This window comes from Notamacropus eugenii, chromosome 2 (assembly GCF_028372415.1).
Source record: "Notamacropus eugenii isolate mMacEug1 chromosome 2, mMacEug1.pri_v2, whole genome shotgun sequence".
Lineage (NCBI taxonomy): Eukaryota > Metazoa > Chordata > Mammalia > Diprotodontia > Macropodidae > Notamacropus > Notamacropus eugenii.
In genome coordinates, this window is record NC_092873.1 from 300,474,420 (window position 1) to 300,501,552 (window position 27,133).

General features: G+C 39.6%; 1 protein-coding gene across 10 annotated transcripts in view; it reads left to right on the forward strand.

Moving 5' to 3' along the window:
• The window catches only part of PDE4DIP (phosphodiesterase 4D interacting protein), a 276,664-nt gene that overhangs the window by 197,761 nt on the left and 51,770 nt on the right, over positions 1-27,133 (forward strand). For 9 of the 10 annotated variants that reach the window (XM_072644546.1, XM_072644554.1, XM_072644549.1 and 6 more), the window contains 5 exons: positions 5,014-5,105; positions 18,440-18,660; positions 20,367-20,817; positions 23,299-23,491; positions 24,409-24,525. In XM_072644546.1, the coding sequence (XP_072500647.1) occupies positions 5,014-5,105; positions 18,440-18,660; positions 20,367-20,817; positions 23,299-23,491; positions 24,409-24,525 (1,074 nt within the window). The remainder of the gene's footprint in view (positions 1-5,013; positions 5,106-18,439; positions 18,661-20,366; positions 20,818-23,298; positions 23,492-24,408; positions 24,526-27,133) is intronic. The other variant, XM_072644550.1, reaches the window with a different exon arrangement.

Below are 27,133 nucleotides of genomic sequence, written 5' to 3' on the forward strand. Positions count from 1 at the left end.
GCAGAGAGACTGGAGTGTTTTGCCATTTCCTTCTCCAGTTTATTTGACAGATGAGGAAACTGATGTATACAGGGTTAAGTGACTTGCCAAGGATCACACAGCTAGTAAGTGTCTGAGACTAGATTTGAACTCAGGAAGATGAGTCTTCTTGACTCCAGGCCTGACACTCTATGCACTATGGTACTGCCTAGCTGCCCCTCTCTGGCACCTAAGGGCAAACAAAGACACTGTCTATAATTATTTGTGTCCAACAGTAGCCATCTCTAGGGCAGCGCAGGGAAGGGGAAGGAAAAAAAGAAATTTAAATAATAACTTTATTATATATTTAAAAGGAATTGTAAATTGTACACAATAGATTTGTCGTTTCATATGCAATCATCTTTTTATTATACTGCATTATGAGACCGCATGTTTTATTTCATAAATTTAATATTAAATAAATTTAAAATAATTTTTAAAAATTATTATTAATTAAAATTAATATTAAATTAAATTAAAATTATTATTAATTAAAATTAAATTACTGAAAAGTAAAGAAATTTAAACAGGATTAATCAAGGCCATCAAGTATAGAAGGTTCCTCCCTCCTCTCTGGAGGAAGTTTGAGCCCTAATTTAACAGTCACCTTTGGAACTTTCTAGTATGTGCATCACTAATTATAAAGCCCTATTGAGAAAGAAAAATAATTGTGGATTTTTTGTCTAAGTCATAATAATATGGCACTTTCCTCTTGTACCATGCTTGAGACTTCTAAAAACATTTTCACATCTTTGTATTTACATAACCAAATATGTGTGTGTGCATGCGCACACGTGTGCTTTGTATGTATGTTCAAATTGGTGAGGGAACAACATATTTCAAAAGATCCATAATTTCCTAAGTTCTGATCTTGCATCTACCAATGCGGAGAACAACCCTTCCACAACTTAATAGACAATCTTTATAACTTCCTTTGTCAAAATAAAATCCTTCAGCTAGTGGTCAACCTCCTTAAGATGAGTGAGCTTCTCCAAACTAGACTCGTCTTCCAATGTTGACAGTACATTCTATAAATAAAGCCTTTCCAGTCTGGGGTTGGTCCCACTAGCCAGCACTTGGACTGTTTTGACTTAGCCTTCAAGGTTACCTCCATCCCAGGACAACAAAGTAGAAGAGAGCCAGACTTCAATAGAACAGAAAACTGCCCTAGAGAGACATTGGATAAACACTATGGCCTGGATTTGATGGAGCTGCAGACCAAGAGTTAAAACACTTTCCATGGGTTATCTCATGTGATCCTCACCTAAACCCCATGAGGTAGGTGTTATTTATTAGCTTCATTTTCAAATGAGGGAACTGAGGCTGAGAGAGTTCAAGTGACTTGCCTAGGGTCATAGTCAATGCCTAGAGCAGGAGTTGAACTCGGGTCTTTCTGAATCCACATCCAGTCCTTACCACCTAGCTGGATCAAGGAACAGCAGTAATCCTTGCACACATTGAGAATCAGGCCCTAAACCATAATTTTAGGAAAATAAAATTATCAAAGTATAATGAGTAAAATCTGCTCATAGACCACTTCTTCAGGTTTTAATGTTTTTTAGAACTACTTAGGTATTAATAGCTCATTTTATTTCTAGGCGGCTGTAATAGTAATTTAAATGGAAAGATCTTTCTCATTAATTAATAGGCCCATATGATCTGCTTAAATTGCCTAGAAGCCTGGGTCACATGTGGTGGGAGGAGCTTGCTGAAGAGGCTGAACACAAAGGGTGGAGCAGAACCAGGAGGAAGTGAGTGAGTGGGGTCAGGTCAGAGCTGAAAGAACACAAGCCATCTGACACATTGTGACTGTTGATAGTGAGAAGGCCCTGCCTGAGGGAGGGGAGGTTTGAGAATGGCTTTGCCCTCTGCGGTGATTGATTATGTTTATTAACTTCTTTGTCACCATGACTGATTTTGCTTTCTGGTTCTGGAATTTGGCTTTCTGGTGTTTAAATAAATGTTTTTCTTATGCCTTCTATTTAGTCTTTTATATTTTGCGATTGAGAACTATGCTGTCAAACTCATAGTCACCACCAGTGCTGGGAATATTGCCTTGGTGATACAGTGGCTTCTTCTAAAGTTTCTGTTTTTAAGAAGTGTATTTAGTTGTATTCAGCGTAACCAATTTATTTTAGGTATTTTTAAGTCAGCACAATTTAATTTTGTAAGAAACAATTCTGTTGCTCGAGAGAAGCTTAATGATGGAAATTCTCAGGAAAGAGAATCATACTCTTAAGGACATATGTAAGATGAAAGATAAAGGAAGATGTTATTGTTGTTCAGTCATTTCAGTTGTGTCTGACTTTTCATGACCTCAATGGGGTTTTCTTGGCAAAGTATCCGAGTGGGTTACCATTTCCTTCTCCAGTTCATTTTACAGATGAGGAAACTGAGGCAAACAAGGTTAAGTGACCTGCCCAGAGTTACACAGCAGAGAAAGTCTACCTGACATGCTTGGGATGAAGCTCCTGGTATTGGAGCTAAGCCATGAATCTAAGCTCCCTCCTTTTACCCTTGCCACCGTATGAACCCTATAGCTCTCAGAAATTATAATAGGTGACCCTGTTTCAGTCATTTCTCTGCAAATGCAGGAGATCAGTTCTCTTTATGGGAACTGTCAAAAGTAAAGTTCCAGTTTTTACTGTCTTATGATAAAAGATGGAACGAAAAGTAAGCATCTCACAAGTACTCAGGCATTCACTAGCAAAGCCTATTTAATTAGGTTACAAAGGCCCTGAAGCAGAAAAGTTGATTCTTCTGATTTTCCTGAAAGAGCGTTAGTAATCTGTCTGGCTGCTCCTTGTAATGCAAATGTAATCTTATTTTTAAATGAATTTTTTTTTTCAATTAACACTCAATTTTCTTCTGTCCCTCACCATTGAGATGAAAAAGAAAAAAAGAAAGCCCTTGTAACAAATCTGTATAATCAAACAAAACATTTTCCTTCACTGCCATGTCAAAGCAGTGTGGTCTACTAAGAGTTGCAACGATGTAGCTTGAATGGCAAAGCACCAGCCTGAGGTTCTGCTCACAATAGCTGTTAATCCACCTGGTTCAGGAAAAGCTATGCTGTGAGACTCAATGTGAGAGGAATCTCTAGAAAAACAGGTAAATTTACCACTATTCTGTTTTTTGAAGTCATAGAGACCAGGACTTTGGAAATATCTATGGCATCAGGTGACAAGCAACCAGAGTAATGCCATATGTCCTTGTGAACCCCCTTAGCTGATAGTGAACACTTCCCCGTTAGTCATACTGAGGTTTTCCTCCAGGCGTGTCCAGATTCAAGGTGCCATGTCCTCATTTCCCAGGTGGAGAAGACAAGAGGAGGGTATTTATGAGATAAGATGCCAGAGGAAATGGTGATTTCAGTGAAGTAGGTACAGATAGAGGACACTGTCACAGTACATTTCTACCTATATATAAAGGTGCCAAGCACTGAATTTGTTCATCGGAGGACCTGGTTGTCCTATCTTGGTCTTGAAAATTACTCTGTGAGATATCTTTTCCCCATCAGTAAAAAAAAGGGGATTGGACTGGATATCAAAGGTCCTTCCAAGTCTATCTTCCTTTGTCACTGGAATTCCTGTCACCTTCTGCAGAGCCAGGAGGGGTTTGTCATTATCACTGCTCATATTCTGATCTAGTCCAAAATGGCTGTATACCCTGATACACATTTGGGAAATCAATGTGACAGCCTGGTGATAGGAGAGGCATCCTTCACAAAAGCAGTATCACAGAGCTGCCTGGGGGTTCCCCTGCTGATGAGATAGTAGACCAGGCTTGAGAAGGGGAAAGGGTTTCCAGTTTGGATTAACTCTTACTTGGGGAAAGAAGTACCATGAAGTAGGGACTTACAAGACAAAAGCCCTCAAGGCAAGGGAACTCCAAGAAGTTCAATTTCCCCAAAGCAGATAGGTGGTGCAGTGAATAAAGCATAGGGCTTAGAATCAGGAAGAATCATCTTCATGAGTTCAAATCTGGCCTCAGACACTTCTGATCTGTGTGACACTGGGAAAGTCAGTTAACCCTGTTTGTCTTAGTTCCCCATCTATCAAATGAGCTGGAGAACAAAATGGCAAAGGACTCCAGTACCTTTGTCAAGAACCCCCCCCCAAAAGGCTCACAATAAATCAGACATGACTGAAACAACTGAACCATTTTCCCATGAGGTATGAGGATGGTAGAAAATTTAAATCCAATGAAGATTATAGTTGGGGAGAATCTAAGAGAGTAAGATAGATGGCATATATGAAGCATATATACTTCTTTCCGTGTCCTCAAGTGCAAATGCTTGAATGATCATGACTTGTCCCAGTTCCCTCTTTGGGTATAGGCTCTTCTTGGGATTTTAGGTAGCCTGAGATCCTTGGGGGTGGAGGAGGAAGAATCTTTAGACTGTCATTCCGTCAAATGGCTATATTCCCAAGCAAGTGGAAAAGAGAGGAGTTGGGTAGGTAGGTCCATATTGGAGAAATTTACATTAGCAGGCATCAAAAAAGCAATGAGTCTTCTTAGGGTCTGGTGGGTGTAAGTATATAGGTAGGGTTTGGTCCCGTTTTATTGATGGGGAAAATGAAGTTATAGAGGGCGACAATGACTGAGCTGAGAAGAAAACCCATACTTTCTGGCTCCTGGTCAGCATCTGTGTTCACTTGCCTGCTGTAATGGTGAGTGTCTAATCCTTTGAGTCTATTCAGACAAGTCCAGTTTCAAGGACAGGTCTGGTTTTTTCACAGCTTGGTAGCTTCACACCTGACATCTTATAAGACTATCAATGACAAAACAAATAAATCCCAGAGTTCTAGTAGAAAGGTGTGGCTTTTCCTTACTTCTTCCCTCAAGGATGTTTCTGCTGGGTGGGGCTGAGTGTTGGTGGTGGATGAGGGAGACAGGAGAACAAAGATTGGCTACTAAAGGAAGTTAATGAGCTTAGCTTCTGTTTAGAGAAAGACCATGTGGGGAGTTACTTTTTTGGGTCCTTTCTTCCAGGCACAGCTGTGGGTGAGGACACCGAGGATACTAGCACTGATTTCACTGATAGTATTGAAGAAGAAGCCACACACAGCAATACCCAGCAGCAAGTAAGTCAGTGCCAGGTCCTGGGGTACCCATGGGGGGAGATACACTACCCTTTGGGGGTCTGATGGTCTCCTGGGGCCTGTGGCAGCTGGAAAAGCAGCATTGAACCTATGGACTGGAACAACCTGCCAGTATTTTCCCTCTCCTCTTGTCCTTTTTCAAAAACTTATTCTCCCCCACTTACCTCTCCCTTCTCCACCCCTCCTTTCTGCACCAGCTGCTTCAAGAATTCACTTGCTTCTCAGAGGGCAGAGGCCTCTTTGGCCTCCTCTAACCATAAGGGCGTCTTCAAGGGGCTTTGGGGACTCAAGCAAAATGTGGGACTGCTTCCTGAAGAGGTGCTCTCTCTGGGTAGTTCTGGGAGGCTACCTATTCAGTGGAATCTGACAGACTGATTAGTGCTAGCAGATAGTGAGGCAAGAGCTCACCTGGAGGGCTATAACTTACTTAAGATCTTGTGGCAAAGGCAGATTCATCTCTCCACAGGACTGCCTTAATTGCAAACATGTGACTTATGTCTATACTTGATATGTTTGAAAATAAATGCCACATGCCAAACAAGGATCTAGGCCAAAGATAGTGTCACCACCAGACCAAGGGCACTTCCTTTCTTCCCCCATCCCCCACACATTTGGCATTATCCAAGGCAAGTACCCCAGGTTGTTAAGAGTCAGAGAATATGTTTTGAAATCTCTTTCTTTGTCCAGACAGTGACTAAATTCCTCCTACCCTGGAAATTCAGGGGAAAAGGTAGCTATAATGGGGAGAAGATGGTGGCTTCCTGGAGTAGCTTCATTTCAAGGATGTAATCTACCCTCTTCCTAAGTCTGACCCCTTAAGAGGCTAATTTCATGTGTGTTGGGTTTGGAGATGGCCTCCTAGTAGATGACATAGGGAGTGGGTGTGCCCCATTTCCCAGTGAATTTTCTTCACCTTACACCATGATCTTCTGGTGCTTGGTTATATCAATCCTGACCCTTCTTGAACTCATGCATGAAATTCCCTCCTTCTTGAATATGAAATGCCTCTATTGAACCCTCCACATACTAACCCAGGTTTCTGTCTTCAACTATACCTATTGAGGCTGGTCCTCCTACTTATTTTTAGTTGTCTGGACTAGGCGGCCCTACCAAATAAGTGAGAATGACCCTGAAGTGCATCATGGCAAGGACTGTGGCTGTTATCAGTCTTAGAATTTATAGGAAATAAGGTTGGAAGGGGAGAGAGACTGATGATCTAAATCAACCACCTGCAGAGGAGCTGGGCCAAGCTTTAGCAGGCCTTAGAATCCTTCACAGTAGCTTCAACGTAGGGGAGTCAATATGCAGGTCATTTCCCCTGTTCTTCCTCCCTAAAATATAGAGAGTGATTTGACCCACTTTGAGAAAGTTACTCTAACACCATAGGAAACAGTTGTTCCCTTGTTCTTTAGGATTTGTATGTCCCTTCTCTCTACTACTTCCCCACCCACCCAAGAGCCTAGCACACTGCTGAGTAGATTAGGAAGAATTTATTAAATGACTGATTAGGTCAGAGTCAGATTAATTAGATTGGAAACTGATTTAAGGAAGCATTCTTGAAGGACCAGGTGGGCTTATTAATGAAGAGCCTCTTAAACTGCTGTAATCCCATCATGCTGTTGACTTTACATGAAACTCAGTGTGTATAGCAGGAACCCAGGGATTATGAATTTATGTAAGATCTTTGAGACCCTGTGGTCTGCAGGATGATTTCCCCTGCTGACAGTGCAATAAAGCTTGTTTTGACTTAACCTCATGGTGTCACAATGCTCCAAGATGTGTTCTTTGGCTCTAGGGAAATAACCATTAGAGGCTGGGCCTACAACACCCTTTTTTTTTTTTTTTGCTTGGTTGCAGCCCTGGATGATGGGCTGGATACTGGCTTGCAAAACCTCTTAACATTCCATTAACACGGTTGACTTTTTGCTCCCCTATCAAGGTACCCACTTCCCCCAGCTTCCAGGATGCCACATCTACTGAGGTTCATTTCTTCCTATTTTGTTAGAGTGCTTCCTCTTCACTTATGGATTTAAGACTCATTAGGTAATTTAATAGCTTTACACAGGTATCTGTACCTCCATAGATCACATTATCAAATAGACATCGGGGGGTACAACAAAGACAATTTCTTTGGACTATTAGAATAATTAGTTAGGACTGTTGTCCATCCTAATGGGGAAGAGATGATCTAGGATATTGTATTCAAGATCTGAAGAGAACGGAAAGTCAAAAGTTAGTGAGAAAAAGAAAAGATAATTGAGGAAAGCAAATTTTTTAGTACATATAGATCATTCATTAGGAAAGATCTAGTTAAAAGAACTGAGTTACAAGGTTTCCAAAAAAAAAAAGTCCTGAAGGTTTGTATGAAAATCCAATATCCATTACCAGGCAGTGTGACAAGAAACTGGAACTCCACAGAAACCAAAATGTCATTGGGAAAGTTACACAAAGTGAGGTCAAGCAGGAAAAAAAATTGTAAGTATAATTATATAATAATTATATAATTATAATAAAATTATAACTATATAGTAAACATATATTATATGTAATAATAAATACACAATATAATATAATTATAAAATTGTAAGTATAAAGAAATTGTCAGATCTAGGATAACAAGATTAGAATGGCTAAAATTAGGAAGGAGGTATAATTAGCAAGACACAAAAAAAGAGCTTCCTAAATACATACACACATTTAAAAAAAGAGCGAAATAAGATATTCCTCCCTCTCACCTCCCCCAAATGAGTCACAATTTTTAGCATATTCACTTTGGTTATTTCAAAAAAAACATCCTGAATGGGAGCACTGACTAGTAAAACCATAGAATCAGAGCTAAAGGGAAGTTAGAGATCATCTGGTCCACTATTTAGCTGAAGTATGAATTTTCTCTAAAATATCCTACCAAAGTGGTTACCTAGCCTTCATGGGAACATCCCCTAGTGCTAGGAATATCAATACCTCCTAAGGTTATTCCTGCCATTTTGCTCTAATTCTAATGGATTTGTTTCTTATTTTGAGTCCAAATGTACCTTCCTGTAACTTCTGCCCATTGATTCTAGCTCTTGTGTATGGAATCAAGAAGGTCTAATCTTTCTGTCAAGCTATAGCTCTTCAAATATTTGAAGACAGCATGTTTTTCCACCCCTACCCCATCATTCACTGCTTTCAGGTTTTCTCTTTTCCAGACTAAATATACCCAGCTCTCTTAACCTTCTTCAGAATGTGGCTCCAAAGACAGATACCCTCACTATCCTAGTCTTCCTCCCCTGGACTTACTCTATTTTGTCAGTTTTCTTTCTAAAATGTAAACCCTAGAACTGAGCCCCATATTCCAAATGTCTTCATTTGACTAGAACAAGTACCCAAAAGACTATTGCCTCACCCATGCTAGACAATAGAAATATAAGCATGTTTTCAGGACAGGCTGGAAGATAATGGGTTCCATTTTAGGACATGCTGAATATCAGATGCCTTTGGAACATCCTGGCAGCCATGATGTCCAGGAGACAGTTAGACATGAGATAGTGGAAATCAGGAGAGAGGTGAAGACAGGATATATAGAAGTAGGGATCATCTAGACAGAGATGAAAATTGAACCCAGGAGAGCTGATTACTCACAGAAAGTGTAGAGAAAGGAAGAGAAAGCCCAGTTTGCCTAAACCCAAACTTAGTGCATAGAAGATAGGTGATGATTACAGCAAAGAAATGAGGAGGAGTCATCAGACAGGAGTAATAAGAGAGCAGGATCTTGGTTGAACTGGAAAAGTATGAGGGAGGACACACTATTCTTCAGTGTCAGATCCCGTCCAGCATTTTTGAAGGATAAATACTTTTTTAAAGACCAAACAAAACAACCTCACAGATACCTGGTAACATGGAAGAGACCATTTTCATTCAAATGGTAGAGTCAGGAGCCAAACTGCAAGGGGTTTCAAAGTGAGTGAAGTAGAGACAATGAGTACAGAATATTTTTTTGAAGGAATGTGGGTGAGATGACATATAGAATGAGATCTTTAGTGTTTGGCAGATCAAGTCTATTTTCCTTGGTAGACCCCAAAACACTCTGTAACCTATGCTTGAACATAATTGATTCAAAAAGCACATACAGTATAGGATGCAGGTTAAGGGAAGGCAGAGGACCTGGGTTCAGATTTTGCCTTTGTAGCTTACTCTCTTTGACAAGTCACATAAGCACACTGGTTCTCTGTTTCCTCATTTATAGAATGGGATGGTTTCTGGAAGGAATGGTTTCTGACATCCTTTCCACTCAAGTAATTTCTCTCTTTTATATATAAAGAAGCAGGCTCAGACTGTTATATGATTTGCCTAAGATGCCCAGAGCAGCTAGGTGGTGCAGTGGAAGGAGCACCAGGACTGCAGTCAGGAAGATGCATCTTTATGAGTTCAAATTCAGCCTCAGATACTTACTAGCTGGGTGACTGTTGTTGACCTGAAAGTTTGGTTAAAAAAAAGGCAAAAGGCTAAATGCATATTGTTTATTCCCTTAAAGCTAGCATTTACATGATCATGGAGCCAGAAAACTTCTAACTTGACTAATACAAGAATGGCCAGACTTAAATCTGTCTTAGGACATTCTAAGGTTGTCTGTGTCCTTCAGATTATGGTCTCCATGAATGATTAACTTTACCATGAAAAATGAATTTCTTAATTGGATAGACTGTAAATAAAATAAGATAAGAGAGCTGACAAGGTGTTCATTGAAATTGCAACTTAGAACATCTGTGTTTTCGCTATAATATGTCATAACATAGTGGGCAGTGAGGTGGTGCAGTGGATAGAGCACCAGTGCAGGAGTCAGGAGGACCTGAGTTCAAATCTCACCTCAAACACTTGACACTCACTACCTGTGTGACCTTGGGCAAATCACTTAACCCCAATTGCCTCATCCTGGGTCATCTCTAGTCATCTTGATGAATATCTAGCCACTGGGTTCAGATGGCTCAGGGGAAGAAGTGAGACTGATGACCTGCACAGACCTCCCTCACTCAAAACAAAGTCAAGTGCAAGTCATGTCATTGTTTCTCTGATGGCATGGTCTTCTTTGGCAATGAAGGATGAACACACATAACATAGTATATGTCCATAAAATTTTAAGATATGGAAAATTTCCTATTATTCAAGATAGCATCTTGGATTAAGAGTCTCAAAAAGTGCTAAGTCAGCCCCATCTGGCTTTGTGGACATAAGAAAAGGTATTCTCTGAGTTTACTTTGGAGAACAAAAAGACTGTTAGGTCTAGGTTCTTCTTCTGATTAATACAAGCTCTGGCCCTTATTAAAATCCAAAAATGGTATTAAATGTTATCATTTCCTCCTTTTTGTCAAAGACAAGCCAAAGACTTCACTGTCGACCAAGGAAATTATGGAAAAACCTCTAAACAACCAGTCCTGGGTATGCAAGGGGCTCAGGTAGGGAGGGAGCAGTTCTTCATGCAGATCTGATCTGAACTCTTGGGAAAGCTGTTCATGTCTGATGTTGTCTTTTCCAGGCCCCCTCAAAATTGGAGGGCAAGGTCTTCTCTGGGCTCAGATGTTCACTCAGGAACTGAGGCAATGGATGTGACAAAGTCACATGGAGTCAATATCATATAGTTCATATAGTCAGAAAAACCAAACAAGGGCTCCCAGACATCATATGGTTTGATAATTGAGAGGAAACAGTACAACATAGTTAACATGGCTAAAGGCACATAGAAATAGTTCAGTTTCCCAACCACTCAGGGCTAGGTTCTAACAACACAATAAAATTTTTCTCTCAGCTCACAAAATTGCATTTTTACATTAAGTCAGGCATAGATTAAACTTAGATGGCTCATAATAGACTAGTTTTGAGAAGGGAAATTTACATGTCACCTAGATAAACAAGAAAACTTAAACATGAACCATAAAAATCAATGCAATTACTAATGTTAACTAACATTAACTTCCTTGTATCCCAGTAATCCATTCTTAATGTCCATTTGAACATCACTTTTTGCATCCCAGATGTCTCATCTAGTTATCTGATGCTGAGATATCCTTTCTTTGACAATAAGTTTTATACTTGGGATAGTTCTAAAAGGGAGTTCTGCTTCTCTGGTTCAGATCTAGAAGTTCCCAGATAATTCTGACAATATAAATTAGTATAATCACTGAAAAATTGGTTCTCCATTTTTGGAAACTTCAAAGAATTTCAGTTTATACTATTTGTTGTTTCTGTCTTTACCTAAATCCTATAACTGGTATAAGAATCTTTTAAAATGTGAGGGTCCAACTGTAAAATGAACTCATCTGCTTTTTAAAATAATTGGATAGATACTTTAATAAAGAAGAAATAATTTCACTTACTTTTACCACTCTTATACAATTTTTGTACAAAAATCTAAATTTGAGATCTTATTACCAAAGCATGATAAATTCTAGAAACTAATCATATACATCTTTATATACTTCTTAGATGAATCAGTCTGATCCTGTTGCTTTTCCTCAAAATTTGCTATCATGTTTAATTAGATATCTATCACCTTACATGTTTGTCTTATTATTTTGTCTTAATCATTTCCTCCTTTGAAGGATGCTACCTCTATATTATATTTATTTATTTGGACACGAATATAGGTCACAGTTGTAAGCTATTCATTCTTGCATCCCATTATAGTAACTCAGAGATGATCCAATTTCCATTTATTATTTAATAGACAGTATTGTACTTACAGAACTTCTTGATTATAGAGATTTGCTATAAAAGAAAAAGAGGAACAATGTCATATATCTTAACAGAAGGAAAGAATTTCAAGGGTTCAGGAATGAGCCATTATCTGACAGTCAATCATGTGATCACTAGGTGCTGAAAGCAAGACTAAGGAGTAATCAGAAGGGAATTTCCTTTTTTCAGAAGGGAAATAGCATATTTGGGAAACAGAGTTAAGAAGATCCTACCTAGGCCATGTCCCAGGTCATCTTCAAAACCTTTCCAAGAATCCACTGTTTTCAGCCTGCAGCACATGTCATTTGGCTTTATGATAACTTAGACAATTATTCCTGTAATCAGAACTTAAACAATAGTAAATTGCAGTCCCAGTCTTAAATAGCAAATAAATATTGGCTGGTATCCTTCAAATTTGATTGAGCTATTAATAATCAGATCAAGTTACATAATTTTTCTGTCTTCTTAAAATACTTCCTCACACTCTCTAAACATACTTAAGCCATCTGAAACTGTCACAAAATTATCTAGAACAACTATCTAGGGACCAGAGGGCTTTGGAGAGCCCCCATTTGTTCCCAAACCTTATTATCTGCCTTCCGCATTTTCAATCAAACCTTTATTCATCTTTCCAAATCTCTCAATCCTGTTCTTCAGGTTATCCCACTTTGCTTTACATTTAAGCCATAAGAGAAGATATCTCCTAAGTTATTACTTTTTACTAATGTAACTGTACTGGAATCCCATTCCAGCCTTAAGAAAGAAAAGGAGTTAATGACTAACCTTACAAGTTGATGAGTTTATGTCTTTGTTTCATAAGTTTGTTATTTTCCCTAATTATACTTACTCTGGAAGAATGAGATATTCCAGAAATTAAGTCCTTTACATATGATAAATTCAAATACAATTTTTAACCCTTTCTTAGGTCATAGAATGACAACAAATTCAGATCAAAATAGCATGATCTCTTCTGCTTTATAGATCATTACATTAATTTAGCAACAAATTATCTTGAAAATTTAACAGACCTTCAAAAAAATCACACAAGATTTTTCAAACATTTCTTCTAAAAGTTCTTTAAAAACAGTTTGAAATTTATTCTGATGTTTACTAAACTTCTATGAAGAAAATTAGTTGAAAACTTTAAAAATGATAGCTATCTCTTCCTCCTTAAAGCAAAAATGAACCTTTAAAATTGGAATTCATTAAAACTAAGTTGATATAAAGTAACTCAAATTCACAAAGTATTATACCAAAATTTAATTCTTAGTTATTACAGAATTCCTAGATATCAAAAAGTTTCTTAGTCAAAAAGGTGTTTGTAATGGAAAGGAGATTTAGTTTCTCTAAGTCAAGAATGACACATTCATTTAATTTAGCCTTATCACAATAACATTTTTTCCTAGGAATTAGGTACATTCTGGCATTTCACATAGATAGTCCCTAAACCTTCAAATTAACATATATAAATATATCTTTTAGATGAAACAGGCTTGAAAATCACACCCCTATTTTTTAAGAATTCTCATTTGCTCAATAGGAATTCTCTGTTTGTATTTGTCCTGTTGTTAGTTGTCAATTTGTCTGTCAGTGTATGTCTCTGTATCATGTGTGCTGTGAATGAGTCTTGTTATCTTGTAAAATTTAAAATACAGGCATCCAGAGACTTCTAAGGGCTGCAGCTAGGGAAATGAACAAACGAAGCTTTAAGACTTTTCCTTGTTGTTCTGGTCCGATCAACACACAAACATTTGCACAGAGTTTTATAAGAACTTTAGGTCAATGCATTTCTAAATCACCTTGCATAGCCCCTGGAAACTGTAACTTTAAACTACCATATATTTTCATAATAGCCATGATTCAAATGCAAAAATCTGCTATCATAGCAAATATCAAATTATTTAATTTCATCACATCCTTTAAAAAGCCCAATTTGTATACAAAAAGATCCAAATTAAAATTGCCTTGACAACATTTCTACCTCACAGTGGTCTCCCAAATTTCACAATCTAAGAGAAATTCAGAAATCCATTCTTAGAAATAGTTTTGACACAAACAATAGATTTCATATGACATCAATTGCATTTCCAGATTATCACATATAGAAATTATTCAACTTATTATTTTTGGTAATTAAAACCACTTCAAAGTTAATAATTGCATTAGAGAGATAATAATAATATTGCATGTAACACATACCAGTCGTTTATGTTAAGCATTTTCATTTTGATCCCATAACACCAACTGTTATTATTTTCCCCTTTACAGGAAACAGGTCAAACAGAGATAAAATACATTTTTTTATTTTTTTGCAACTGAAACAGAGAGAGAAGTGTGAAGTTTACCAAGAGCAGAGAAGCTGGTGTCCCAATGGTGATAATTCTTGTAGGCAGGGCTTAGGGAATGTTCCCCACAGGCTTGATCTATCCAACTCTCCCTTACCCCACAGCTGCAGAATTTACTAAGTCTGAAGCGGTTTGCAGCTGCTGGGACAGGGTGGGCAAAATGTATGAGATCTAGGTGACATTTCTAAGCTTTACCTAGAAGGGTGGGTTACAAGGTGCCCAAGGGCACAGGATTGCTGGAATGACTGCCAGTCTGTCCTCCTTTTGCCAGTTGGGGAAGGGTGATTTAACTTTCCCCTACACTTCTCTTGCATTCTCTTCTCTTAATTGGATCTGGGATGAGAGGGGTTAACATGAACCCTTGTGGCTGTTAAAATCCCCATTCTGAGATACCTTCTTAATTCTGGGAGGGAGTGGAGAATGCTAAATGATCAGGATTAGTAGGGGCTGTTTTAGCAAGGTGAGCTCCTGGTGCTATCCACAGTCTTGGAGTTTTCTTCTCCAATAATTCTAAATGATCAGTTTCCAAACTTTTTAAAGATTCATCTCACAACCTAAAAAATTTGCTAAGATGATTTTAGCTATATCTAACTTTCCATTGTAATTCCATATTGACCAGACCAGAACAACCAGGATCAGTCTTAAAGTTTTTTTTATTTCCCTAGCTGCAGCTGTTAGAAGTCTCTGACTGCCTGTATTTTAAATTTTACAAGATAACAGACTTATTCACAGAGCACGAGATACAGACAGAGACATACACTGACAGATAAACTGACAACTAACGGCAGGACAAATACAAACAGAGCTCACAATAAACAACAGAGAAAGAGGAAATCAGGAGCTTGTTAGAAATCCCCATCATGAATTGGCTGTTATTAATTCTGAGGAAAGGGGGTTTCAAGGATTCAAGACCTGACAGAATAAGGGTGGATCCTGCAAACCTTTGCTCGGAGCACCCCTACAGTCTTTGGAGGGGTGGGGAGCCTTGATACCCCTGAAGTTGCTGAATATCTTAAAGGGACAGGTCCCATGGGAATAGGTTCAGGCCTCTAGTCTGTAGGTGGATTGTAATTGTCCTCCTTAAAACCAGAGCCCTTAAGAGAAAGCAGGGAGGGGGAGGGAGGAAGAGGCAACAGAGGCTGAACATAGTTGTCCTCCTCAGGCCTAGAGCAGGTAAGAGAAGGTGAGGAGGGAGGAGGTACCAGCAAGGTGTAGTCATCCTCCCCAGATTATAGCCTTTAAGGGAAGAGGAAGGAAGGAAGGAGGTGAGAAATAAGGCAGAGAGAGTGAAAGGGAAGGACAGTCTGGGGCCCTTGGGGCAGAGGAGGTTAGCCAGTACTTGGTTGGTGCTGAGGGAGCTTTGGGAGCCTTAAGGGAAGAGGCTCCTGCCTTTTTCTCTCCCTCAGTCATTTCAGCAAGCCCAAGATGAAAACATTCCCACTGCTGGCTAGATGTTTTGTTGGCCTTTACACTTAATTTGGTTTCAAGATAAAGTAACTTTAATCCAAAAGAGCCCTATGGTGGCCAACATAATTTAGGGCTATCTTTAGTTAATTGACAGTCCTGTTAGCAATACTTCTGTTAATTTTTCCTGAAATCGATCAGTGCAGGGGATCTATACTGAGCATTGTGTCACTGACTTGATCCCTGCCCCCTGAGCTAGTTTTAAAGGGAAATTTCAGACTTCAACCAGACTAGTGGGAGTCCTTTGGAAGCTGGGAATAGGAGAACTTACCTGGATGTGTCAAGGTTTAAGACTTCAGGAAAAAATGAATGTTGAGGAGCCTAAGTCTCTTACCTTTGGCGAGGTGAGGAGCTGTGTTCCCTCCTAGTCCATCAGTTCCAATCTGTGTCACAGTACCATAACTGTCAACCTGAAAGTTTGGTTAAAAAAGGCCAACAGGCTAAATGCATATTGTTTATTCCCTTAAAGCTAGCAGTCACATGATCATGGAACCAGAAAAAGTTCTGACTAATACGAGAATGACCAGGTTTAAATCTGTTTTAGGACAATCCAAGGTTGTCTGTGTCCTTCAGATTTATGGTCTCCGTGAGTGATTAACTATACCATGAAAAAGAAATTTCTTAATTGGATAGGTTGTAAATACAATAAGATAAGAGAATTGACAAGATGTTGATTGAAATTACAACTCAGAACATCTGTGTTTTCTGTATGATTAATATGTCGTAACATAGTATATGTCCACAAAATATTAAGATGTAGGAAAAATCCTATTATTCTAGATAATGTCTTGGATTAAGGGTCTCAAAAAGTATGCTAAGTCAACCTCATCTGCCTTGTGGACATAAGAAGAGATATTCTCTGAGTTTACTTCAGAGAACAAAAAGACTATTAGATTCAGGCTCTTCTGATTATTTCAAGCTCTGGCCCTTATTAAAGTCCCAAAATGATATTAAATGTTATCACCAAGGGCAAATCACTTCCCCCTAAGTTTGTCTCAGTTCCTCATCTATAAAATGAGCTGGAGAAGGAAATGGAAAACCACTCTAGTACCTTTGCTACAAAAACTGCAAATGGGGTTATGAAGAGTCAGACATAACTGGAAAATGACTGAACATTACCAAGGCCAAGAAAGCGTAAGCAGCTGGGATTTAGTCTATTGCTCTTTACTTCATGCCTAACACTTTCTGTGACATCACAGACAGCGTCTCCAGGATGAGTAGAAAGGTGGGTAGGCCGCCAGGGGTATACTAGAGCCAGCTTGGACCCATGCTGATTGTCCAATTTTCTGTGTGAGCATTTACACCTTGGAAATTAGCAAACACTCCAGGGCTTGATTTGTTGTTTGATTGTCTCAGTCATTAAGAATAATTCAATGTCCTTGGAAGGAAAGACAAGGGATTGGGGTTTTTCAGCTGAAGGAACATGTTCACAGATCTAGAGTTACCAGGAATCTTAAAGTTCAATACATCATTTTATGGACAAAGAAACGAAGAGCAGCTCATACAGGTGGATTATGCTAGGTGTTGTCGTAGTGCATAGAATGCTGGGCCTCCAGTAAAGAGGATTTCTTTCCCTGAGTTCATATCTGGCCTCAGACACTTAGTAGATGTGTGACCTTGGGCAAGTGCTTAGTCTGGGTTTACTTCAAATCCTCATCTGTAAAATGAGCTTACAATCAATGTGACCTTGGAAAAGTCACTTAATCCTGTTTGCTTCAGTTTCCTCATATGAAAAAAGAGCTCAAGAAGGAAATGGAAAAAAAATCCAATATCATTACCAAAAACCCCCAAAAAACCCAACCCTATATGGGGTTATGAAGATATAGACATGACTGAAAATGATTGAACAGCAAAAACGTAGAGTTGAAATGAATAAGGTTCAAGTCCATATGCCTCATATTTTAATAGGCACAGAAATTCTAAGAGGAGAGTTTCCTCAAAGGACTTACTTTATCTTTGTGTATGATATAGATGTCCATATATAGATATCTATAATATATGTAGATGTCCACATATATACACACATATAAATAGTGTATGTTCATGTACACATACACACACACACATACAAAATAAATATAAGATGTTTGGGGTGGGAGAGGCCCTAGTAGCTGGGGAAATAAGGGGATACTTCCTGTAGTAAACAGCCTTTGAGATGAACTTTGAATAAATTGGAATAGAATTGGAGATGAGGAGAGAGCGAATTCTAGGCCTGGGACACAGCCATGTGTCTATCCCAGATACTTTAAGAAGAGGACACCTAATTGTGTGCCCTAGGCAGTTTAGGTCTTGACTCCAGTCACCTGCCTAAAGTTACAGGGGTTGCTATGGTTCTGTTCAATTAAACATTCTGATTCTATGACTCTATGACTTTAGTGCATTCCTCTGCCTTTTATTCTGTTGCCAAGAGCTTGTTGTCATTTCTGCTTGAACGGTCCATGGCTTATCTTGTGTACCAGTGATGTACTAGCAGTACCGTTGCTCTTCACTGTCTTGTCTGGAAGCTGCTCTAGGTGAACTTCCAAGCAGTAGGAACAAGGGAATCATAGTGTCCTTATACCTCAGAGGTATAAAGGAGAGAGATGCAGTCTCTGGTATGTCTATCCCCTACCCTGAAAGGTCTATTCACTGCCCTTATGTGGTGCCACTTCTATGGGCAAGAAAAGTACTTTGAAAAGAAAGAGAAGGTCATGAGGTCTGACTGCTTCTTTCTGCTTGTGGTCTTCATTGTTAACCCCTTGGTTTGTGGATACTCTCATCCTGGGTGACCTAACCAGTTAAACCTTGGTTTCTTTTCAGTCGGTCAAAGAGGCTTTAGAGAAAAGCTTGGGGACCCAGGAAACCCAGCATTCTAATTTAACTCCTCCTTCCCCAACACGAGGAGAGAAAAACCGGGACATTGAGGAGGAAGTACTCTGCCCGAAGGCGGAGATCCATCAGCTCCTGGAACAGAAGAGAGAGCTGAAGGATCTGAAAGCCCAGCTCGAGGAAGCAGGATTCTCCTCTGTTTCCCATATCAGGTCAGAAATTGGCACCTGGAAAAGAGAAATTCTTCCAGTCTAGACCTATGATACCCAAGAAGCTTGCTCTGCCCCAGCTGGGAGAGGTACTGGGCTACATGCAGGAGGAACACTGGCCTTGGCATTTGGGAGACTTATATTCTAGAAGGGAGGGAACAAACATTTCATAAGCACCTACTATGTGCCAGGCAGTATATGAAGTACTTAACCAATATTATCTCATTTGATCCTCTCAGCAACACTGGACCACTTTATAGTTGAGAAAACAGTGGCAGACAAAGGTTAATGTTATTATCTACAGTTGAAATAGAAACCTAGTTATGGAATAGAGATTGGGATGTCATAGTGAATGGAGTACTAGACTTGGAGTCCTAGGCTCAGAAAGTTAGAGGTGGGAGGGATCTCAGAGGTCCTCCAATCCTCTGCTCTCATTTTACAGATAAGAAAAGTGAAATAGAGAAAAGTTAAGGATCATATAAGTAGTAAGTTCCTGAGAAGGGCTTTGAGCCCTGGTCTTACTGATTTCAAGTCCTATGCCCTATCCATAAGCCATAAGTCTACTTGAATAATATGATACTGATACATGGTATGTAATGGAGAGAGAGCTGGCTAGATCCAGATTTGAGTCCCAACTCTTGCATGTCCTGACTGTATGACTCCGGGATAGTCACTTGACTTCTAAGTGGTCCAGACCATTCTCTTAAGACTTTAAATTACAAACAAGTTGGTGATCAGAATTAAGAGAGGTTGTGTCATACTGATGCAATCAAAGGACTGAATGAAATGTATATTTGATAGAGAGCTCTCCTTGAAGACAAGATGACCTGGGTTTAAGCAGCAACTCTGACATATACTGGCTGTCTGACCCTAGTCAACCTCAGGACTTTAGGAAACTCTCTAAGACTGTAAGATCTAGAAGTGGTGACATCCTATGTTGCTGGAGGAAATTTCCTCACTGGGGAGTTCCCTATAAAAATTAAATCAGAGGTCCACTCCCTGTCTTTTCTCCCTTTCTGTCTGTCTCTGTGTCTCTGCCTCTGTCTCTATTTCTCCTCCTGTATCTGTCTAGCTAATCTCTCTACCTATCATAGACAGAGAGAGAGAGAGAGAGAGAGAGAGAGAGAGAGATAGTAGAGAATTCAAAGTTCAAATAATTTTGCTCTTCATCATTGCCTTCATAAAGAGTTGGGTAAAAGAGAAAGAACAATAATGTATTAGAAAAAACTTAGTTTCTTTGGAATACCCTGTGAATGTTACAGTGACTTGTCTTCCCTTGTCTTAGTCATCATCTACTGAGAAAACACTGCATGTATATGAATAAAAAATCCCCTAAAACTCATGGGAATTAATGTGTCCCAAGCAAAAATATTCTTGCTTTTTGTCTCACAAGAAATTACAGATTTATTCATGAGAGTTCAGATGTGTCTGGTTCCTCAGGAACTGAGATCCATTCTTGCCCGTTGTGGGAAAAAGCCTGAAACAAGAGTCAGAAGGCTTGATAGTCTGGTCCGTCATTCACTGTTTGTGGATGTCTCTGTCTTTTTTTTTCTCATTCTTGAAATAGGAAAGTCATTTTCCACCCCTTTCAGAACAAAACTTCTAATTCCTTAATAGACTGCAGTCACATAATTCAGTTCATTAAGGAGACCGGAAATGTTGTTGTGGTCCTGAACCTGGTGCCATGTGTCTGTGTGTACATCCTGTAGGAACACCTTGCTGAGTCTGTACTTGGAGAATGCGGAGCTGAAGGAGCAGATGGGAGAAGCAATGTCTGAAGGCTGGGAAATGGAAGAAGACAAGGAGAAGGAGGAAGAATGGCGGGTGGAGGATGCCAGAGGGGCTTTGAAAGAAGACAGCCAGTGTGCTGAGGTCAGAAGGGTGCAGGGGAAGCTCCAGAATGCCAATACCATGATCAGCCTCCTGAGAGACCAGCTGGCCCTGAACAACAAAGCAGGGGGCAAGAAGCTGAATGCACAGCTTATTATCAGCCTGACCAAGGAGATTGACCGTCTGAAGAAAGAAGTCGTTTGGAGTCCTAGGGATCCCTCGGCTCTAGGAGAGCAGCTTCAAGACAGGGTGTCTAAAGGGTTGTATTCTGGACCCCAGATCATCGACCTTGTGTCTATCCTTGACTTAAAACCCAAGAATGACCACCAGGTAACCTATTACCTATACTTATAGGTTTCCAGGAGAGAAACCTGAATGTGGAGTCATTCTATCTGTCCTTAACTTGGTGGGGAAATTGGGATGTAGGAAATAGGAGATAGGGTCCCCTACAGCCTCCAAAGCTTGAAGTGTAGTAGTTAATCATTATTACATTCTTTTCTGGGAACCACCCTCCCACTCTCCACTAATTGTCTTGGGAAACAGTAGTGATGCTTCCCTCTGGCTTGCTCCAAGTCTGACTTTCAAATTAAGATAGAGGTATCTCAGGGGTGTTAATCAGGGAATCTCAGAGTCAGAAGCGACCTTAGAGTTCATTTATCTCAAGTCCTTGTCTGATCCATGATACATACTTAGTCTTAATGATTTTTTCTTACATGTGACATATAGCAGCAAAGGATAGAGCACTGGCCCTGGAGTCATCTTCCTGAATTCAAATTCAGCCTCATACTCTTACTAGCTGTGTGACCCTGATCAAGCAAGCCACTTAACCCTGTTTGCCTCAGTTTCCTCATCTGTCAAATGAGCTATAGAAGGAAATGTGCAAACCACTCCAATATCTTTGCTGAGAAAATCCCAAATAGGGTCACAAGGAGTCAGACACGATCAAAAGATGATTGAACAACAAAAACCTATTTAGTCTGGAGAAGAGAAAGACACAAGAAAGACATGAGAGCTGTTTATAAGTTTTGAAGACTTTGTTGTATGGAATTGAGATTAGGTTTGTTCTACTTGAAATCAGAGGGAAGACCCAGGGGCCAGTTAGATGCAGGAAAGAGGCAAATTTAAGCTTAGTAATAAAGAAAATTTTTCTAATTAGAGCTGTCCAAAAGTGGAACTGGTTTGGTGGGTTCCCAGACCTTTGTGGTGGGGTGGGGGTGTCTTCAAGAGTGGTCAGATGATGACTTTGTTGGGTATGTTAGAATGGGGAACCTTGTTGTGTATGAGTTAGACAAAATGGATGTTGATATGCCTTCCAACTCTCAGAGTCTGTGATTCTATTCTCCTTTATTAACAACTCTGACAGTTGTCTACTTATAGTGACAGGGAATTCACCAACCTTCTAAGGCATACATATGATCTCCTTTTAGTATTAAGAAGTCGGTGAGTGGCAACTCTAGGAAGGAGCTCTGTAGCAGGTATAATACCCAACTGGCATCAGTCTAGGTAATACCTCTAATTATATATTAGCACTCTGCCCACTATCCTCATTATCAGGTCTCCTTACTATTCCTTGCTTCAATTATGAAACTCTTAGAGTTTAATGTTTTCACTGATGTTTTTCTAATTTTATGGAAAAAATAAATTTTGGCTACTTTTTTGTATAAGTATTTATATAATCTCTCCCTACTCTATGATTTAACTCTGGGGGTGGTGTGGGAATGAGTAGGAATGATGGATTAGTAGTTCCTAGGCTCATTTTAGGATGACAATAAAAAGTATGGTCAACATTTATAAAGTACCTTCTATGGGCCAGGCATTGTGCTAAGTTTATTCAGTCACATCTGACTTTTCATGTCCCCGGGGACCATACCACACCAGACCCTTCTATCCCCTACTCTCTCCCAAAGTCTGTCCAATTTCATGTTCTTTGTTTCCATGGCACTATACATCTCGTCATCTGCCATGCACTTTTCCTTCTGCCTTCAATCTTTCCCAACATCAAGGTCTTTTCCAATGAATCCCATCTTCTTATTAGGTGGCCAAAGTATTTAAGCTTCAGTATTTGACCTTCCAGTGATAGCCTGAATTAATTAATTTAATTATTGACTGATTTAATCTCCTTGATGTTTAAGGGACTCTCAAAAGTCTTATGCAGCACCACAGTTCAAAAGCGTCAATTCTGCAGATTTCAGCTTTCCTCTATAGTCCAACTCTCACAGCCATACGTTACTACTGGAAAAAACATAACTTTCACCATATGGACCTTTATCAGCAAGGTGATAACACTGCTTATTAGCATGTTGTCCATATTGCTAAGTATTTTATAATTACTACTTCATTTGACCCTCATAACAACTCTGGGAGGTAGGTGCTGTTATTATTATCCCACTTTATAGATAAGGAAACTGAGGCAAACAGAAGTGAAGTGACTTATCCTGAGTCACACAGATAATAAATGTCTAAGTTTGGGTTTGAACTCAGGTCTTTTTGACTTCAGATCTGGTGTTCTACCTACTGCACTACTTAGCTACAGTAATGAATAGCTACGTATTCTGTATTTGAAAACTAATTTTGGGGAGCACACTACCACTCAAGGCAGCCTACTCCATTTTTGTACAGATCTAATTATTTAGAAGCTTTTACTTTACCTTAAGCCTAAATCTGCCACACTCTTCCACATTACCAACTACCATTCCAGTCCTTGAAGATGGTGATTAGGCATCTGCTCAGTCTCTTCTGCTTTCCAGGCCCAATATCCATTCTTCTACTGAGTCTTTTTATTGACTGACTCTCCCTTTCTGTCTCTCTCAGGTGAACAGCCAGGGTCTGCTCAGTAACAATGGGTCATTAGAACAATCTAGTCTGCAGGGGTCTACTCACCATCTCCGCTCCCAACTGGAACAGTGTAAACAGCGCTACCAAGATCTCCAGGAGAAACTACTTGTGTCTGAAGCTACAGTCCAAATCCTGGCCAGCCAGCTAGAGCAATACCAAGCCTTATTTCGTAAGTCCTGGGTTAAAAGTTATCAGACTCATGAATTGTGTATTACCTTAGATGTAACTAAGATATCTTAGATTTTTCTGAAGAGCTCGAAATACTTTATAGGAATTTTATAAACCATTTTATATTAGTTCTGTCCTTCCTGTATTTCTGGCAAGGAGCAAGGGGTATTTTTGACCCCATTTTACAGATGGGAAACCTCAGGCTCAGTGATGTGAAGCAACTCGATCTAGGTTGCATCCTTAAGCAGAACTGGAGCTAAATCCAGACTTTGGAATTTCTGAGCAAATCCCTAGGCCATTCTGCCTTTCTAAGAGCAAGCTAACCAGCTCCTCTTCATCCATACATCACTCTGTTGTCCTTTGCAAACTAATGTTATAACCTCTGGTTCAGATTGTTTAAGATTTTCAGTGAGTTCCTCAAGTTCTCCTTACCCATTCTCAGAGCTGAAGCTTAAAACAAGTGCCTGAATAATATATGGATGTGAGCAGAAGGAAGCATTAACACAGGGCTCATTGATATCACAACTTATGTGGTTACAACGTTTTATGTATTTACCAGCTTTTTTAAGCTTGGTGGCTACTTTATGTGGTGGATAGTGTGGTAGGGGGAAAATCCATTTTTCAGATGAGGAAAACAGAGACTCAGAGCTTCCATGCTATTATACACAGCTAGTAAAGGGCACAGACATCCCTCAGGTCTTCCAGCTTCAAGCCTAGTATTACTTCCTCTTGTCCTGTAAGGAAGGCATCTCCATCACTGGTAGAAACTGAACCAACTTCTTTGTGTAAGAATCCAAATAAACCATGTCATGCTCTAGAAGTGAAATGCCCACTCAGTATGTGAGGATGCTGATAATGCTACGAGACTCACAAGGAGTAGAGGCTGTGACAGACGCAATCATTCTCTCTTCTTGCCAGGTGAGCCAGGGGTGAAACAGGACAGCAAGCAGGTCCAGGTGGATCTCCAGGACTTGGGATATGAGACATGTGGCCGAAGTGAGAATGAGGCCGAACGAGAAGAAACCACCAGCCCTGGTAAAAAAAAAAGTTACAGAGAGGAGAGAGATAGAGAGAGACAGAGAGAGACAGAGAGAGAGAGACAGAGAGACAGAGAGAGAGAGAGAGAGATATTTGAGGATGGGTGTGGGTATCTCCTCCCCTTCTTCCATGAAAACCAGCTTTGCTGTTTGAACCCTTAGCAAAGCTGCCTTCTTCTTTCACCAATCAGCCCAATAATGTGAAGTGATTATGGACATATTGTATTTATTGAGGCCATTGTAAGAACAGAAAGAGGGTGTGCTTCCCCTACTCTTTGCAGTTGTGGAGGATTATGGATGTGAAATACTGCACACATACATACATATACAAATAGTTTTTTTATTTAATATGTTAATTTTACCGAAATGGTTTTTTTCCCCTCTTAATTTTTTTGTCATAAGTGATGACAAAGAATGGGGGAAGGAGAAAAAGAATATACATTGGGAAATGTATAAATGTGTAAAAAGAGAAGATCACCGTATCATTTATCTCAAAAAAAACATACCAGTTTCATATAGTCTTATCATCATGCTTTTTAATGCTGCCAAAAAAAGACATAAAATACCCAATCAATTGATGTTCCTAGAATCAGAATAAAAGAGCAGATAAAAGAAATAAAACAAACATGTTTGCCAATGACTGAAAGGAAAGAACCTTTGAATCGCTGAAATATTGTAGAACTATAGAGGCTTTGATCCCTAGCTAACCATTTATCCTGCTGTTCTTGAGAAAGTCTTCAAAACAAAAACATAAGGCTTGTTTAGAGCCTTATCAGCTATTTCCCTGTCTCACATTAAGGAGAACATATACTAGAATGTCCTTGTAGTCCAACAGACACTTAGTAGCTTGGTGATCATGCTAAAGGCTCTTCCCCTATGAACCTGAGTTTGCTGAGATGTAAAAAAAAGGACAATACTTTTAACTGTATCCTCCCAGAGCCATAAATAGGAAGAGGCCACTGGGCATTGGCCCCAGAGGACCCACATCCTCAGAGCTGGGAAGAATGCTTCCTCCCCTGAGAAGTTTTTGCCAGGTGTTATGGGACAAGAGTGAAGATGTTTGCAGGGACGGGAAACCCTTCAGCTGTTGGCAGCCTGAGGAGGGGCAAGGAAAGGGAATAAGCATTTATATAGTACCAACTGTGTGCCAGCCACTACACTAAGCACTTTTACAAGTATCATCCCCTTTCACCCTCACAACAACTCTGTGAGATAGGTGGTGTTATTGTCTCTATTTTATAGTTGAAGAAACTGAGACAAACAGTTATTAAAAGTTTTGCCTGGGGTTACTTAGCTAGTGTCTAAAACTGGATTTGAATTCAGGCCTTTATGACTCCAGGCCCAGAGCTCTGGGCAGTATGGTACCATCAGCTGCCTCCTTTGAATTTTCCCTGAGGAGATTATTGGGTCATGGATTTAGAGCTGGGTGTTTCCTTCAATATCTTGTCTTCTCATGCCCTACTCCACATTAGCTACACAGGGATGAGCATCTCCTTGATCATGCCATCATTCACAGATGGTCTACTTCCCTGTTTGAGAACAATGAATTTACTTGATATGATCATAATCTTTTATCTTAGCATCTCTCCCTATGCCTTTCTCCTACTAAAACTTTTCAGTCCCTTGGTGTTCTCCCAGACCATCCTCCTTGCTGTGACTGCATTCTCCTTTCTCAATCTACAATGCCTGTAAAATATTATTGTATAGCTCTGCTTTCCTATGAGCTAAAATCCTTGAAAAATCCATCTACATTTGCTGCTACTTCTACCTCTCCTCTTCGTGTCTTCTAAACTCTTTGCAGTCTGACTTCTAAATGTATCCAACTGAAATGGCTCTCTTTAAAGTTAGGAATAATCTCTTTTTACCATTGGGCAGCTAGGTAGTACAGTAGATAGAGTATGGATAGAAAGAGGAGTCAGGAAGTTTCTTCTTCCTGAATTCAAATCCAGTCTCAGACACTTAGTAGCTGTATGACCCTGGTCAAGTCACTTCAACACTGATTGCTTCAGTTTCCTCATATGTAAAATGAGCTGGAGAAGGGAATGGCAAACCACTCCAGGAGGTATCTTAGCCAAGAAAACCCCCTTTTATTCATCTTAATCCTTCTTAGCCTCTCTGTATCATTGGCCACCATTGACCAACTTTTCTTGCTGGGTTTTCATCAGGATTCTCTCTTATTTCTCTTCCTACCTCTCTCCCTGTCTCAGTCTCCTTGATTGGATCGTCATTTTTATCATGCCCACTAACTGTTGGGGATATCTTTCCCTCTCTGACTACCTTCTGTCTTCTCTGAATCCATCTTGTATGTACTGATTTATGTATATGTCTTCTCACCCACTTCTTGAGGACAGAGACTATTTTGGATTTGTCTTAGTACTCCCAGAGTTTTGGCATAGTACCTAAGCATATTTTCAGTACTTATTAAGTGCTTATTGATGGTGTGATGGATTGATAATCTGGCTCTCGTATAGATAAGGAAACAGCAACTATGGGAGGTCACGTGATTTGATTAAGGTGATGTTCAGAACAAACCAGTTTGAGCTCAGTTAATCTGAAGACAGCATACTCCACTGAGGCCCAGGTCAAAGCACTTCAGCATTTCCTTG